Here is an 18,381-nt window from a genome sequence, read left to right on the forward strand (position 1 = left end):
ATTTTAAACATGTGAAAGCCGTCTGGTTTGTTGTTGTTGTGTGTGTAGTCTTCGAATAAAAAACATGGTTACTGCTTGCTAAAAGTACTTTGTACCATAAATAATAAAATACTTTGGTTGCTCTATGCAAGAAATATGAGCGCCATTGTAAAACCTTCTTCGCCACCAGTAAGTCTTTTACCTTATCATTATAGGCATAATGATTTGTTTTGTGATATCAGTGCCCAATATTTAGCTAGCTAGCTAGCTAACATTTAACATTTTAAAAATCAGTGCTTTTGTTTATATGTTTGTAGCTAGCTAACTAGCTACCTGGTGAAAATTGTGAAAATTAGTTTATAATTGCTGTCCTGTTATTTTTGTGTAAATTTTTTTTTCGCGCCTTTTCCGTAACTACCCAGCTAGGTCAGCTACTAATTTCCAGATAGATGACAACTAACTATGACTAGCTATATATAATAGCTAGCCAAGTTAATTTTGCAAATATACATTGTAAAAAGAGGAATTAACAATGTTGCAGATAGGTGCCTGCTTTTAATCCCTGTGATAAATCTCATCTTAGGAATGTTGTTTATAAATAAATCATTAGAAATAATGGTATATATATAATATATCTTGATGTAGCTATAGGTACATTAACCTACAGCTAGTGTGTTTTAATGTAGCTATTACAAACAAGGATGGAATATCTAAAAACAAAATTTGTTATTATAAACATTTGTAAGCAAATGCATAAATTATAATCTTTGACCTTCAATTTCAATTAATTAGCTTGTTTATCACCTGTTTAACTGCTTTGCATCTACTACGCTACAGCACCATAACTGAATATTTTTCATTTTTGGTCATGCATACTGAAAGCTGCTACAATGTAAAAATGTAAATCAAATGAGAACCATCATTGATACTGTGTATAAAATTTGCAAAAGATAAAAAAATGTACAGATCATGGGTGTATGCAAACAGAATTAAAAAAATTATGGTAAAAGAAGCTCCGGGACACATGCAGGGAACTGTTGGCTAAAAAATTCACAATGTGAAAAGTCATTACCTTGTCTGCTTTTAGTTCTCCAAATTCATATCAACACTCAGCAATTGCAAAGACAGGTGCCAAAAATTCAGCAAAGCTTTCAAGTATTAGTTCTTATTTTCTCTCTAAATCAATGTCAACACATTTTTGCTGAAATAAAATCAATTGGGTTAGAAAGGATGCCTATAAAATACCAAGACGTTATTTTTTAAAATTGATGTTTAAAATTTGGCTTTTAATTGAAATGCAATCTCTAAATGTTAAATATTTTAATGTTCGCAAAAGTATAAAATTTATTATTGAAGATATTATTTCGGTTTGTCTGTTCAGTATTCATATTACTTTGGAAAGTTTATCATTTCTTGAACATGATAGTTTAGTAGGCCTACTAAACTATCATGTTCAAGAAATGATAAACTTTCCACAGTAGTATAAAATTTACTTTGTCATTTGAATACGACTATGAAAAGTTACATGGGTAAAATATCACATATTTTTTATATATATATTTTATTTTATCTGAAATTATTGTCTAAGCTGTATAGTATAATGAATTAATGGGTTATTGAAATGCTGTGACGTTGTTCATGAGCAGATGTTTTGATTTTTCTCAAAGATAAAGAAAAGGTTTAGAAAAATTTTTTTTTGATGAAAAAAGTTAACAACTTTGGTTAAAAGGTTTTGTATGAATGTGGTAAAAATAATTATTAATTTTTGTAGCATTTAAGATAATACTGTTTTGTGGAAAGGTAGAAATGTGTAATTACTGTATGCATAGACCAATCACTTCATTCATACTTTGATTTGTGTATATTTTGTGTTTCAGTGGACGGTTTCCATAGGCTTTCATGTTTTCTTTTTGATTGAAAATTTATATTATTTTAATTCATAGCTGGACATTTATACAAGTAATTCTTCTTTGTTGTAATATGTAATTTAACTATTTGTATTTTTGTTTTTGTTTAACCACGATAATTCACAAGGAAAGATAATAAAAACCAGGTTACACTTGAAATTTTATTATGCTCTTGCCACTCATTACCTTTATTTATTTTCTTTGTTATGAAGGTGATTGTGTTGAATGCATTAGTTAGTAAGATACATGAATCAAGTTTATTTATATGTATATATGTACAATACTTTTTTAAATGTAAAGATTAGCAGAAAAAAGTCTTTATGAATGTAAACAAATATTATCAGGTATATATCTACTGTATACAATTTTTGTGACTACTTGACTACTTATGCAGTTCTGCTATTATTGTACTGTTTATTTTTGCTTCCATTACTATCACTATTTTTGGATGGAATGTGCTTATCAAAGCTGATTTTTTGATAGCATGTACAAAAATGCATTTACTTTGAGTGTTTATACATGTATTTTAGATAAAAGGAGTCGCCAATATTATTTTAGAGTTTTAGTTGTGGCTATTATTTCTGAATTTATTTCATTCATTTTTATATTTTTATAAACAGAATATTCTTATATGTTCCAAGTTTTCCATACAAGGTGCCAAATTAGTGTGTGTTTTACTTGACTTCTGACTAATTAATTAGCTCAGTGTTTTTATGTAACTTTTTTATCCACTTTAAGTATTGTGGAAAGTTTATGTTGTTGGATTTAGGTCATTTATAGTTGAAATTTCTATTGGTCTTAAACTTACGCAACAGCCTGTTAACTAAGCAACAGCTTGAAGATACACTTCTTTATTTTACAAGATTGTTCTTTCCTTCCCTTCTTGTATTTACAATGGTTGATGTAAAGAAGTTATGGAAATGAAAAAAACTTTAATGTTGTTAATCAAGAAACATTTCCATTCTTGAAAATATACAAAAGTCCAAGAAACATTTCAGGCATTTTATGTAAACAAATAGTAATATAATGTATTGGCATAGAATATAGCAATTTAAACAGTTTTAATGAAATATTTATGCAACAAATTGTAAATAACTGATGTAGAAAGAAATGTTTTAAATGAAAATGAAAATTCAACACTAGGATCAAAGATTAAAATGTTGGAGAATGTAACTATAAAAAAAACTTAAAAACCTATTAAAAAGTCCTAAAATTTCAAATTAAAAAATGTGGAGTTCCCTGTATTTTCAGTTCAAATATACATACCAAAAACTTTTAACCTCTTGTAGCTAAGCATAAATCATCATCATCATCATCATTCTCGGCTTAACGTCCGTTTTCCATGCTAGCATGGGTTGGACGGGGTATATTAATGACCCTCTTCCAATCTGATCTAGACTGTGTTAGATCTAAACTCAAATATAGGGGATAATAAATACTGTTGTTTTAACATCGCTTTATGATGTATTTTTTGTAAATACAGATACAGCAGTTTATAATTAGTTATTATAATTTTTAGAATAAGTGACATGTAAAATGTTCAAATTGCCAAATTAAATGGCCAAAAAACATTTTTAGCCCTACATGTTAAAACTGTCATATACATTACCTCACTTAGAGAGAGTGACTTCGTGATGACATGTTTGGAACATTTAGTCCCAATTCTTAAAAAACAATCAAGAGGGTTCAAATTAAACATTAAAACCGATCTGCAAAAGAAAATTTTGTTGAGCAATATACAACTTGGTTTAAGCTCCATACGATTGCATTTTGGTGATTTGAGAACAGAATACGGCGTTGTATCAATGGATCACAATTAATGTAGCGAAGCGAACTTTGTTACTATTATTCTTTAATGAAGATGTGTGATGTGATATATTTTTAAGATATTAAGTTTTAATCTGAAAATTCTATGTTTAGTAGGTAAATTTAATTTAAGAAAAAAAGAAATGACTTGCAAATTTGGAATAGGGAAGCTTTAAAAAGATTTCGATATTTTATCCAACTTTATTGTTGTTTATGCATTTGCAGGTTGAGCGACCTTCGAGTCGAAGACGTAGTCCATCGCCACGCTCGTTTTTCAAACGTCCTCCGTCTCCAAGTATCGATCCTCACGTAGAAGCAGATATGAATCGAGTCAAAAAACAAGTTCCAAAAGTTTTAAAAGCACGGCTGTATTTGTTGCAGCAACCAGGACCTAATTCGTTTTTAATTGGTGGTGATTCTCCAGATCATAAGTATAAAGTAATAATTGGTCCTCAGGTGGGTTGTGGCATTTTATTGATTAATTCTGTTTAAATTATTTTCATTTAATTTTATGACTTAGTAAACCTACACATTTCCAGTTGTGCATCATTTGCACTGTTGTTTTTATATTTTTTTTCAGACTTGTACATGTGGCAAGGACCCATTCTGCATTCATGTTTTGTTTGTAATGCTGAGAGTGTTCAAGGTTAAGGAAACAGAAATTTTGTTGTGGACAAGAGAGTTGAAAAATTTTGAGGTATACATCTTAGAAACTGTCCTACAACTGCAAAATGTTAGAAAAAAATAATGTATTATATATCGTTTGCTATACCTTATTGTTGAATTTAAGTGTACAGTACAGGCATTGCAGTATGAGGTATTTGGCCAAGTAATTTAAGCTTTTTTCGAGTGTGTTGGTTGATTTTTTCCTCGAAACAGCCCATTTTTGCTATTCTTCATCGTTTTTCATCCCATAATTAAAATTTAAATTGCCATTATTTTGCTTTTATTATGTAATCATTTATTGGAATTTATATTGTTTTTTTATTGTTTATAATCGCATTTGGTTCTATTATAGTATTTTTCAAAGGATGGTTTCTACTGCCATTTAAAAAGAAAACAAATTAAAACTGTGGTCTTCGATTCTTTAGTCTATAAAACTTTTTTATTTTTAAGCATTATGTGTTCAAGGCAGATTCATAGAGAAAATATAGAATATTTTGTTGTATTCCAGGTAGAAAGTTTGTTCCGAAGATATCATAAAAGAATAGAATTACTTTCTAAGCAAAATGTCACAGGGATTAATTCAAAGTTAAAAGTGCCGATGATGCATGGCGCACTTCCCAACCCACTTGTTGCTGGTGGGCATTCAAGTCATTCCAATAGTCTGGGTAAAGAAGAAGAAGAAGTGTGTCCAATTTGTCTTTCAGATTTAGTTGAAGGCGAAAGCATGACATTGTGCAGAGAAGGTTGTCAAAACCGACTACATCATCATTGTATGGCAGTATGTAAGTGCTTAAGTGAAGTTCAAAAATATCTTGTTAAAGATATCAATAAAATTATGTAAAATGCTTTCTAAAACTGTACAGATTCCTAATCGTGATTGCTTATGAAAACCAGGATTTGCAAGTAACCTGTTTATAAATTAGGACTTATCGGGGAAAGTTTCTGTGGTATATTGTGAAAAACCCTGAATAAGTCAAATCAGAGTCAAATTTTATTGAATTCATCTGAGAACAGTTGACTTACAGAGCATATACAGCAACTAGCAACCTTTAGTACAATCCTTTTTGTCGATAAAACCCCTACAGAGCAAATGCCTAGGCCATTACCAAAAATTCTTGGCTTGGTTTGGCAAGTTGAATGTCACCCGAACTTACAAACGTTTTTCTCTTATTTTTTTTTAATTAAAAAGGCTATTTGTTAATCGGAGCATGCAAAACATAGTATAAATTGTCTAAATGAAACACATGTTGCTGATTTGAAGCAGGCAACTAGCATTTTACGTGAGGAATTTTTTGCCACTTTGTTGTTAACATCACAAGATAGACTTCCTAGTAATTGTTTATAAACACAATTATTGTTTACATAGGGGCGGAAGAATGTAGACGGCGAAAAGAAGCATTAAATTGTCCTCTATGTCGAACTGTTTGGCAATCTCGTCGCAGTGCATCACCTGTCAAGATGGGACAAAAGTACGTTCTTGCTGCAAATGTTTATTTAAACATAGCTTGGTAAAAGTAACTTGTGCATTAGGCCAGACTTACACCATTTCAGTTTAGTGAAAATCTACTTTTTGTTATTAGTTTACCTTCTGGTAATAATCCACTGAATATACAAGCTGAAGATGCTGGTATACCCCACGGAGAAATAATTCCTGAAGAATTTGTAAATTTAGCCAACCCCTGGGTACAGGTGTGCTATTATAAATTTTATGATGACTGATTTAAATGCCAGCTGTATTTACCCGTTTTAAAATAGGAAAGTTTTATTTTTAAAGGTATTCGGCAATGACGCTGTAGCCTGTTTGTTCTCGCGAGACTGGAAACACAGAGAATCTGGTCTGCGTTTTATTAGCCGTAAAGCTGTAAAGATTTTAACAGAGAAAAAAACCACAAACACCTATTTTGATACAAAATGGGAACTGCTAGGTGTATGCTCATGTATTCTTAAGCACATTATGGCGGATCCAGTTTATAATGTTTATGTTGCAGCATTGGTAAGAAATTTTTCCAAAATGGTTCTACATGACTGTCTTCTTTTCAAGTGAAAACCTATTGTACACGAGGTTTGGAAATACCACTGGATTCTTATGGGGTTTCTATTATATTGCACCATATTGATATAAAATTTCAATATTTTCCATAAAAAACTAGACAAGAAGGGAGAATATTCTTGTCTATATTTTTTTAACATAATCAGTCCATAACATCATCTGCAGAACATCATTAAGGCTTTGAAAGAGTTGTAACATATAAAGGCTCCGTTCACATTTTGCAATTCCGAAATGAAGGTTTTGATATGGGGTAGGGTTCAGTATCAGTTTTATTTTTAAGGATTGTGGTGAAAGATGGGGTTTTACAATTAAATTATGAAGTTTGGGTTTAAAAAGTAGTTGAAGGTCAATTTTCTGATGTGGTACCTTAGTGCACACTATGGGTTTCAGTGACTTATAAAAGAGTGGAACAGTACAAAGAAAGGTTAAGGCGTGGTTTGTTTGAGAAAAAGATTATTACCTTAACCGAATTTTGTAAAAATTAGTTCCTACGAAAGTTATTGACATACTCGCTGTGTGCAGAAATTATATTTTGCAATTTTTCTTCTTTTTGTTTGAAAAACGATTTACACCATCACACGATTTACATAATTTATATGTGAATTTCAATTTCAGTGTTGTCCTTTGAAGTGGTACAAATTAAAAAAAATTTTGCAAAATCTAATTTTTTAAAATGAAAGAAAGACACTTCATCGTCATTACCACCCCTGGAGTACCATTGTTTAAGTGATATCTAATTGTTTTTTTAGAGAGCTTTTCGGGCTATTATATCTCATGTAAAATACAGATCAAACGATGAGATCAGTCAATTTCATCGCACTATTAAACCAGTTATTGAGAAAATATTGTTGAAATGTACAGATGCTAACAGGTAAACAACATAAATATTTGGACGCCATTAAAGATCTCCAACGAATTTTTCAAACACAATTTGCACATGATTTAGCATCAGCAATGTGTTAGCTTTGTTAACACATGTTATGGTGCTGATCGGATATCTATTTGTTGTTATGTTACTGTAGACATACATTATCTCTTAAAAAAAGGCCATACCTTTACCAACAAACACTTGGGACAAATGATGTTTCTTCTTTCTATTAGCTTTAACTACATGTTTTTTATAAGAAAGTTTAAGCCGAAGTGTTACGTTAAGAATGTAGTAGGAATGTACTTAGCCTGAATTCTTTTGCAGTGCAAAATAATCAGACTTGCCACATCTCAATTCTCCTCAATTCTCCTCATTTTTAAAAACATGCCTCAAAACTCCTCAAATCTTCTGTAAAAGAATTTTTAAGTTTAAGGTTATGTTTTTTAACAACTTTTTCCTGAAATCAATTTTAGTTAAGCATTTCGTTTCAGCGTGTCACATTTTTTTTTCCAATAATTTTTTTTCACATATGAAATTACCATTAAACTTTCTCTAAATATCTTCAATTTATTTGGGAATTTATTTGCTGAAATATGAAAATGTCGTCAAATCTCCTCCATTTTTTTATGAAAATACGTTTATTTTCTCCAAAAAGATTAAAAATCCTCATTAAATCTCATCAAATAAAATGAGTGGAAACCCTGATAATGTTATTGTAAAATTGCTAAGAAACAATTTTTTCTGATCATTTCATTTCCGAGAGATTTTAATATGACACTTAAACATCTAAAAACCTTCGAAAATTTAACAATTTTTAAGTTTTAAATTTAAATTTAATCTGAGGCAATTGTATCTTGTATGCGTGCTGTTGTTTAGACGTGTGACCATCATATCAAACAAAGTGCTGATGGAATTTGTTCATGTTGAACAAGCCGCACATGCTGAATCACCAGCATTCGTTGAGCAATACATGATCTTGATTCTGTCATGTTTGGAAGATTCTGATGGGCATGATTACACACAATGGCAGTGGTGGCTGGGGAGATTGATATTTATCAGACGATTATTCGATGAACATAACAGTCTCCTTCTAAACACAGAAACAAGAGAAAATATAAATTTTTTATCCTTGCCTGTGTCTCAAAGTTCGGAGATTGATTTGCGTGAATTTTTAAATTCCCTAGAAGAAAACATACATTCAAGCACTACATTCAATGACACTACGTCTAAGCGCTTGAAATTACTTGTTCAATTTTCAGCAGACGCGGTATCCTCCCCGCATAAAAAGGTTCACAAATGTGCCTTGTCGTTACTAGTGAAGTTTATTGCAGTATCTGCACAGGATTCAAGACTGTTTACAAAAATAAAGGAGATTGTGCAGAGGTTGAAACCTACAGTTCAAAGCACCTTGCACAGACATCTATCTTTCGAAGCTCAACGTGAACAAGCTGACATCTTGAACATATTGGATGAGCATGGTGATCTGGATAGTACGTCAATGCTTTTTGTTTTAGCCTTTTTTTTTGGGGGGGGGAAGAAGGTTTGCAGACTTAAAGTAAATCTTTTTTCTGTTTTTCAAGACACAGTACCTTTTTTGAAATATTTCCAAAATGTTGTTTTTACTGTTTTTCGAAAATGTTATTTTGTGACTGTTACTTGAAGGGAAGTAATTATTCAGTATAAAATTTTTTTTTGCTCTGATTAGCTAAAACATTTTGCAAAATATGCTGCTGACAGCCACTTCTGAAATAACTCTGATACACCTAGGTTCACAAGAATTTAATGGTGTCTACATTAACTGGTTAAATAAGATAGTGATGAGAAGCTAAAACACCCACATTTCACCTCCTTGCCTTTGGCTTAGTGCCAGTACCTTTTGCAGTCAATTTCGTTCTTCTTATTTGCAAAAATTACTTAAGTAGCAAAGACTACTTTCCTTATGTACTCTATGAATGATAGTAAAAAAACAAACTACTTCACAGTAAAAAAAAACTAGCTTAAGTAATCAGGAATTATTACGTTTGGTTTAGGTCATCGTAGTGTAGAGAGAGATTTAAACAATTCTTCTGAGCGAGAAGAAGAAGATGAGCAGGCCGGTGCTGCAGCTGCACCCAGTAGTATATTAACACCACCAGGTTCCCCACACCCTCGTAAACTTAGTCCACCAAGATCTGCTTATGATCCTCGTTTGAAATGTGTTCAGCAAATAGAGGATGACGAAGCAGCAGCCTTAGCGATAGCGTTGGGTAAATCACTGCGACCAGAGAATGTAGTGCCTGAACAGTTGATACCTACAGATGATTTGACGCTGGTTCATATACAACCAGGGGTGAGTATTACACTATTATTATTACATAATGTAAAATGTCATCCAACTTCCCGCGCCCTATTGCATTTCAATACTAGAGAGCTTACGATAGTGTTAAATCTTGAGTCAGTGTTGTTGGTGATATTTTTGTTAAATATTAGTTATGAATACCTTGACATGCTATCCCTCAAATCGGCGCCTAATGAAAATGAAAGTAAATAGGGAGAAATTCCAAATTGGTAGGAAATGCCAAATTTGTAGGAAAATAGAATTTATTAGCTTGATGCTTGAGTGTCCGATTTCATAAATGAATAAGTATTTGTACTCCTATTTGATGTGAATGCATTCTCTCAGTCAGATTTACTAATTTGTAGTACTATTTTTCATGTACTAGGGAAAAGAGGAAGAGATTTGTCACTCCAAAAACGTTTACTTAGAGAATGTACATTGGAAGAAAGGTGGGCTACTAGGAACAGGTGCTTTTTCATCATGCTTTGAAGCCATGGATTTTAAAAGTGGACGTATAATGGCAGTAAAACAGGTAATATGTTCCCTATGAAAGTATATCAGCATGTAAAATGGGTAGCTATTCCGTAATAACTTTTGTTATTAAAATCATCTCATTTTACTTTATACGTCTTTTACGTGTATACGTCTACCTGTCTGTTACGCAAAATGGTAACCACAGTAGGGAGACACACGAAATGCGGTTAATAAAGGACGGGCAAAGTCCTGGATTTATCCACAGGTTACCGACTAGTTTCAATAAAATTGCCAACAAGAAAGAAAAAAACTTATTTGGTCCTTATTAAAATCTTGATCACTTTTGCAGTGGTCAACCTTTTACCTACAGAAATATTTCAATTTTCAAAAACAATATTTTCACTGTAGATATCTTTCTGTCGAAACACAGAGGAAGAACAAATCAAAGTACACGAGGTCGTGCTAGAAGAGATAGCTCTCATGCATCGTTTGAAACACCCACACATTGTGGCTTGTCTTGGTGCGACACAGCATAATGGACATTATAATCTCTTTCTGGAGCTCATGGCTGGTAAGTCATACATGCAAAAGATGACAAACTGTTTCTGACTAACTTTTTCTACTCTTGGTAATTCACCTAGGGAGACAACACCAAATTTTCAAAACCCAAGGAATTCCTTTTGACTGAGAAGTCAGAACAAGTCAAATGCATTCCATATATCAAAAGCCAACACTTTTTGCTTTAAAAAAATTAGCACTAGCAATTAGCAATTTCGTAACTTTGTTTACCTTCAGGTGGTTCAATATCCAGCTTACTTTCCCGATTTGGGGCTTTCCGGGAAACAGTGGTTTTAAGTTATACCAAACAGATCATACAAGCCGTAGCTTATCTTCATCAGAACCATACGTTGCACCGAGATTTAAAAGGCGCGAACATACTAGTAGACAGTACTGGTCAGATTGTTAAACTCAGTGACTTTGGTACTGCAGCTAGATTAATGGCACATGGAACTGGGACAAAGGAATTCTGTGGTCAACTATTGGGTACAATACCTTTCATGTCTCCTGAGGTAAAACTAAGCTTTTTTTATAATACTGAATATAAGTTACTGCAGTCGTACAACGTTAATATGAAAATAATGTTCTTTTAATTTTTTTTCTTCCAGTAGTTACAACAATTTGCTTAAACTAAGCGCATGCACTCAACCCTACGTAGCTATACCTACCTAGCTACTTAGCTACACCTACCTAGCTAATTGGCTATACATACCAAATATCTGATTAAAAACTACTATTGATACAAAACCACTTCGGACGATCTGTTTGTAAAATTATGTTGCAGGATACCCTTGAAAGAAAAGTCACTAAATTTATATTCAATTTGCCACATACAGCGGTCTTTTGAACTGTGGGCGGGTTGCAGTTACCCACCCCAGCATGAATAGGGTTAACACTATTTATATCAAGTCATGAAATTTAACAACACCCTAATGTCTGGCCTTTAAAATATTATAACCAGCCAATTTTGTATTTTCTTTATAGGATTCCAGCCACTGTAATATATTGTCTTAGGTTGTAATTTTTTTAAAAAACAACATTGCAAACCGTTTAGTCTCGATCTATATAATTACAGTAAAACTTGAAAAAATGTATTGAACCTTAGTTTGATGAGATTTAGCTAAAAGAAAACTATTATTCTATTTTTGGCAAAATATCAAGTCATATTAAGTTATGATTGGAATTCAGATTGAGATGAGTTGCTGTCAGTTTAGAATGATGGCTACGCGGATGAGTAATGATGTATGATATGTGTGTTTTTAGGTACTTCGTGGAGAGCACTATGGTAGGAAGTGCGACATCTGGAGCGTAGGGTGTTGTATCATAGAAATGGCTTCCGCTACTCTACCATGGGGTGCGCAACAGATGGATAATCATTTGGCACTGATGTTTAAGGTAAAAAGACTTTTTGTAACGTAGACGTGCAAGGGTATTTAACTAACAATTTAACTATGTTAAGGAGTTTTGTAAATGCGCTACAGTGGAACCTTTATTAACGGACACCTCTTCTCAACGTATAACTCTCACAGAAGGCACCTTTCCACAACGGTCAGCTCATCACAACGGTCACCGTCAGAACGGTCAACTCTGCACAACGGTCACCTCTGCATAACGGTCACCTCTGCACAACCATCACCTCCTCGACGGTCACTTTTCCACAACAGCCACCTCCCCAAAACGGCCGGTCCCATCTCCAGAACAGTCCTTTCCCCAGGAACGGTCCCATCTCCAGAACGGTCCCCTCTCCACAAAAGATATAATGGGCGGATAGTAATGGGACTATAAATATACTCCCATCAGAAAATAGCTATACCCTTGAAGGTTAATATATCTCTGAAAATTTTTAGACCGATCCGGCCAGTCCTTATAGTTATAATCTGTAAGAATTTTAAACGCACCTAACTATATAATTATAACCTTTATTTTTCTAGATCGCCAGCGCTTCATCTGCACCGTTGATACCAGCACGCTTAGGACCTGGCTTGCGAGATGTCACCTTAAGGTGTTTAGAGCTCAAAGAAACTGAAAGACCGACCGCCGACGAGTTGTTGAGACATGCAGTTTTTCGTGTATGAAACACGCGATTTATATGTTGCTACTGCGATTAAAACAAGAGTATAAAAAAAGGAAAACCTTTCTACCATTATAAGAGCGTAACTTCTTAGAGAATTTGAATGTTTTCAGCACCTTCGTTCTTTAAGATTATTACCTTTTCGTATCTCGTATTTTAGCGTCCAATCCTCCTCGCAATATCATGTCACGTTTGATTTGGCATATGCATATAAGATATTTTAAAGAGTGTTTTGTTCTGTGTAGGACAAATATTTTATGATTGAATTTATTTTTAAATGTATATATATATCTACAAAACGTTTAACATTTCTATTATAATATATTTGATGTATTACTTTTTTGCGAGAAGGAACTTTCGCGAAGGGAAAAAATATACGCGAAATTGTCTTGCGCGATAACGCGATAAAAAAGCAAAAAAGAAAAGGATTTTGTACTACGCTTTATCCAAAACATTGCGCCTCAGTCCTAATTTTAGTTTTGAAATATCAGAACTTAGCATTAGATTTAGAAGGACTTACATGTTCTTTGAGGATACAAAAGAAATATATTTACATTTTTGCGGGAAGTTTTTTTCGTAGACGAAAGTTGAACGAGAAAATAATTTTTTAACCCGTATTGTACTGTTTCACATTTTCGCGCATATTTTCGCGTGCGATGTTTTAACTGCAAAAAGATCTTCAGACTAAATGTGATTTTTGCAGGGCACATAAGGAGAGTAATTATTCGAAGATTTTGTCGAAGACTTAAAAAAGCCAACTCTCCTTCGTCATTGGAAAGTAATCTAAAAGGCCAAGCTCGACCCCAGCACCTTTACCGTGGCGGCGAACTATCAGGAAGCGCAGAGCCGTTGAGAAGCAATTAGTCCTGGGGCAATGTTGTTAAATAGCTGGTAACCCCGAAAGGAGCAACAAGTGCCAGTTTTTAAATTGCCTTCATAACGTAAGTTAACTGCTGACTTGGGTTAAAACATTAGTGATTAGCGGTGCGTGCCTTTTGGTTCGCTTCGTAATCACAAGGTCCGTCGTTCGGTGTATACATTCAAAAAACAGGACCTACATTGATAACAGTTTCCAACACAATGGCTATCCTGTATAAATATTCGGATTATTAATAATAAGAGAGAATGCATAACCAAACACAACACTACAGAATAAAGTGTTTTTTATTATTTCATTTTATTTGGCTGATTCGCATCTTTTCTCGCTAAGAAATGTACATGCGATTTCTATCTCGTTGTGATGTTTAGGTGGTTTGAAAAAATGCGATATGTTGTTTGATGGTGTGGTGCTTGTTCCTGGCTGTTATCTGGCCGTGTATGATCAGGTATGGATTTGCATCGTATGGCCAGGACTTCATAACTTGCATGTTATTCGCCGTGGCCCACAATTTACTGTGTGGTGGCCAATAAGTGTGGGATTGCACACGACGGATGACACGCAAGTTATGAAGTCCTGGCCATTGAACATTAGTTTTGCTGAAGGGTAGTCATCTTGCAACCTCGTCCAAAGGTCTCCTTTTTTCTTTGTGAAAATCTCGTACAGCGCGAGAAGAAATAGCCCTGGCACCGCAGATTATAATTTCTCTCGTTTAACCGCAATATTACTAAAGCCATCAAGAGGATATCGAGGTCATAGAAAATCAATGTGCGAGTTACAACATCTTCGAGTATACCTTCCATGCGCTATCTAGCTGTGGAGAAATAAAACGAAACAACGATACATATTTTGTTTAAAAGAATCCAATTTACATTGGAAAAAATCGATTCCTTAAAGTGTTTTAATTCTAAACCTAATGAAGTACAGTGTTTGGAATTTTTATTACTGGGTCGTGATGTTACCGAATGGATTTGGGAAATCTCTTATTCATCACAGCTCACTGCCTTATTTTATTCCAACAAGATATGAAAAAAATATTGTTATAGGCAGTCCATTACATTCCCTTATAAGGGATCAAATTTAAGTGCTCTCAACAAGAGGCATGACAGCAGAGGTACTAACCCAACTTCAAGAAAAACAAAAATCCTTGTTTGCAGTAGAGAAAACAGATTGTGAGGAACTTGGTATGTTAAAGAAAAATACAAAAGCATCCATATTAAATGGGAATTTTGATTACCTGTTTGGCCATCGCGAGCCTCTGCTTTCATTTGATGGTGGGACTTGAATAATAAAAAGTATATATACCTACCATATGCATATAGTTATATGAAATTTTTTTTACTAAAATCTATCTATATACTTATACAAAATAAGTACAAGGTTAAAATTTAATATATCTAAACATATGTCAATTTTAGATGTAAAATAAATATTTCTTTTTTTAAAGAAACTGTCAAGCATTATCTAAGTCCTGGTTAGACTCCGGTAATAGACAATTCAGGAAGCATTGTGAGTGTAGGAAAGTTGGCAATCTGTCTATTGGTAGGCTGTTCAGGCTATTTTTAACAACATCGTTGTTTGCTTAGCTTATATGTTAACGTAAAAGAGCTATTATTGTGCTTTCCAACGAGGGGTCACTCACCCTTCTAACATTTTTCGTTCCAAAGTTATGAAGATTTGAAGATACCTAATTGGAGTAAAAAATTAGACAAATTCCTGCGCATTCCTCCATATAAACTCTGGCAATATTTTCGGCCCCAATAAGCGTTTTTTGGTGCTCTGAAAAAGGTCAAAATGATGGTATGATGCAGATCAGCATAGTTCGCTAAAAAATTATCGAGTTAAGCTAAAATTTGGTATAAATACAGAGAAAGATAAGTACTATATGATTAGGTCGTATATTTTACCAAATGCTATTGCGCATGCGCAAAATTACATTACCAAATATGGTCATAAATTTTAGAAATATAACAGGAAATCGTCAATAAAACACACGCAAATGCATAACTAGGCTACTTAAAATACCACTTAGTTTAAAAATAAATTATAAGGTATCACGTGATCCTTCAAGAAGTACATTTTACGGACCAGATTCTTTGTAATTTCCAGACCAGGCGCAAAATATGTCCAAAATAGCAAAAACGATCATATAAAAAATGCGAATATTATTAAAGAGACATAATAGTATGATCACTACTTATCAAAATAAATTATATATATAAAGTACCATGTTAAAACTCGAAATGTATATTTTACAGACCAGATTTAGTGTAATTTACAGACTTGACAAAAAAAGACCAAAATCGTGAAAAATCATTGACTACGTGTGTAAATATGAATAATTAGGATGGTTTTTAGGTCTCTCAGTTAAGGAAAACACAATTATGAGGTATCACGTGATCCTTTAATAAATACATTTTACAGACCACATTTTTTGTAATTTACAGACCAAAAATATAACCAAAACAGGAAAAACTTCTCAAGGAAATGTGGGAGCAGAAAAAAATCAGAATAGAATAACTATTTTTTTTAAAAAAAAGTGGGAGTGTCATGAGATATTCTGAAAGTATATTCTATAGACCAGATTCTTTGTAATTTCCAGACCAATGCAAAATATGCTCAAAAAAAGCAAAAACAGTCAAACAAAAAGTGCAAATAAATAGGCATGATAGTATGACCAACACTTATCAAAATAAATTATATGAAGTATCATGTTAAATCTCAATTGGATAAAATAAAATATATAATTGCTAGCAAAATATATTGTGCTGTTTCGTTATATCTCCAATTTACAGACCAGACCCCAACATAAGTGAAAAAGCAACCACAACCTATGAAAATTAAAACAAAAATGTTTATTGCTGCATAATCAAAAAAAATGTTTTTCCTACCACTAAAAAACAACAACATTGAAAGAACTCTTAACATGCAGGGCTCATAACAATCACCACTACTAAATGACTTGAAAATACTGGAAATAATCTATCACTAAATAAATCGTAACTAAATAACAAAAAGATCTCCTTTTTCCAAATCTATAAGCAAGGGGAAAGACCAAATATTATCAGGCTCGTTATCATATTTCGGACTTCGTCTTCAGCTTTTTCTAATGCATCACTTTGCTTTTCAAACTTTTGCTTTAACAATTGTAATTCTTTCGCTGCTAAGTTCAAATCATTTTTATTTTTCTGAACAATACTCTTTGTTTCTATGTCTAACGTTTTCATACCATTAAGTGCCTCTAAATATTGTTGTTCTACCAATTCCAACTGTTCCTCTTGTCAATGTGTCACTTCCATTTTTCGTTTTAAATTTTTATTCTTTTTTTTTGATGACACTAAGCTCCAATACAAGACTCTTTTCCTTTTCTGTTTTTGTTGAATTTAATGACCTGTCTAAACTGTCTTCCCTTTTTGGTATTACAAACTCTTGTGCAAAAACACCTTCCTGTCCTTTTTTTTCTTTGCTTTTCTTAACAGTTTAATTCTTTGAATTAACCTTGTAATTTTATTATACAAAGCAACTCGACTGCAATTACTAACATCAATTTTAAACTTCTGTGAGAATGATTCACAAACTTCAACAATGCTTAATTGATTTAACTTCATTCATATATTTCACTATTAGTTATTTTTATGGCAGCCATTATAACTTACTTGATCATCTAACACTAATAATTACACTGAAATAAAATAAAAGCACTTTGCATAACAGAGTAAGGAAAAACTTTAATATGAATTGTTACTGTATAAATAAACGATACCTGCATATCGTAACCATATATTTAGGCCATGGTGGCCAGACACAAGTCTGTATCATACTGAATTTTGCTAGTGTTAGCTAGCTAGCATTAAATGTGCGTGCTTTTCTGGCTAGGATTTTTCTTCCTTCAAAACACAATGTAAGAAAGGATAAAAAGTTGTATTAGAGCAAGTCATAACAACCTAGCTAGCTAGCTAGACTGTATTTAACATAATTTTACAATGCTTAATTTTGAGTGTAAAATTATATCTGAGCAGTAACTTCTTAACTGTTGGCTAAAATCAACAAAATAAACACCTGTACTTGGCACATGGTTTAGCTTTTATTAACTAACTAACTAACTAACCAACTAAATAACTAACTAGCTTTCAAACTTTATTTAGTATATTCTAGAAATGGAGGCAAAAAGGGGCGCCCACAAAAAAAAAAAAAAAAGGATAAAGAAAAAAACTTTGTTTTCTTTGTTAAAACATTGCGTTGTTGTAAAAACTCTTATACAAACTTACAAAAGTGTCATTGAAGAGTGTTTCCCTGAGTGAAAATCAAAAAATAGTTAAAATCTAGTACTTTTTCTCAAAATATGAAGTTTTTATTTACCTGATTTTTTTACTTCCTCAAACAGAAACCGGGATTTTCATCTTTGTTTACCTCAGAAAATCATCTACCTTTGCATAGGTACCCAACATAAACCGGCCTAAATTGGTTTAGTGCAAGAAAAGTACCCAAATGCTAGGGAAGCACTTCATGGAAGGATCCATTTAGTCTGTGAATATGTCGTATCCGACATTGTCGTATTCTTCCAACGACATCCGACACACGACGTTAAGCAATTTATCAATGTCGTAATGTTGTTAACACATAATACTGCCTAGTATACATACTAGTGCCTGGCATAATATCTTTGTAATATACAGTAATACAGTGTAGTACATAGTAATATCCCGTATTTTACACTGTATTACTTTGTAGTATATTCAGAAATACACTGTAATACCTTGTAGTATTCAGTAATATACTGTAATACTTTGTAGTATTCGGTAATATAC

General features: G+C 32.9%; 1 protein-coding gene and 2 long non-coding RNA genes across 7 annotated transcripts; 1 reads left to right on the plus strand and 2 right to left on the minus strand.

Moving 5' to 3' along the window:
- The first annotated feature begins 8 nt into the window (after positions 1–8).
- On the plus strand, positions 9–13,032 carry LOC130629556 (mitogen-activated protein kinase kinase kinase 1-like). Of its 4 annotated transcripts, none has more exons than XM_057442812.1 (15): positions 9–168; positions 3,918–4,148; positions 4,273–4,389; positions 4,867–5,140; positions 5,725–5,827; positions 5,939–6,047; positions 6,133–6,351; positions 7,158–7,279; positions 8,153–8,766; positions 9,307–9,605; positions 9,979–10,125; positions 10,476–10,638; positions 10,863–11,137; positions 11,889–12,020; positions 12,557–13,032. In XM_057442812.1, exons 1-15 carry the CDS (start codon positions 136–138, stop codon positions 12,698–12,700), a joined length of 2,982 nt encoding a protein of 993 aa, XP_057298795.1. In that variant the 5' UTR covers positions 9–135; the 3' UTR covers positions 12,701–13,032. The 4 variants fall into 4 exon arrangements, 3 of the variants coding, with proteins under 3 accessions (XP_057298795.1, XP_057298797.1, XP_057298796.1); XM_057442814.1 differs by lacking the exon at positions 9–168 and adding an exon at positions 1,701–1,724; XM_057442813.1 differs by lacking the exon at positions 9–168 and adding an exon at positions 1,781–2,230.
- LOC130629560 (uncharacterized) lies at positions 782–1,682 on the minus strand. Its single transcript, XR_008981980.1, has 2 exons — positions 1,052–1,682; positions 782–864 (listed from the first exon to the last, which is right to left on the minus strand). It is a non-coding gene; the product is annotated as an uncharacterized LOC130629560 (long non-coding RNA).
- A 1,847-nt stretch (positions 13,033–14,879) lies between the features above and the next one.
- LOC130629559 (uncharacterized) lies at positions 14,880–18,101 on the minus strand. Of its 2 annotated transcripts, none has more exons than XR_008981978.1 (2): positions 17,933–18,101; positions 14,880–16,404 (listed from the first exon to the last, which is right to left on the minus strand). It is a non-coding gene; the product is annotated as an uncharacterized LOC130629559 (long non-coding RNA). The 2 variants fall into 2 exon arrangements; XR_008981979.1 differs by having other exon boundaries at positions 17,337–18,101.
- Positions 18,102–18,381: the final 280 nt, after the last annotated feature.

Source organism: Hydractinia symbiolongicarpus, chromosome 2 (assembly GCF_029227915.1).
Source record: "Hydractinia symbiolongicarpus strain clone_291-10 chromosome 2, HSymV2.1, whole genome shotgun sequence".
In the NCBI taxonomy this organism is placed as follows: Eukaryota; Metazoa; Cnidaria; class Hydrozoa; order Anthoathecata; family Hydractiniidae; genus Hydractinia; species Hydractinia symbiolongicarpus.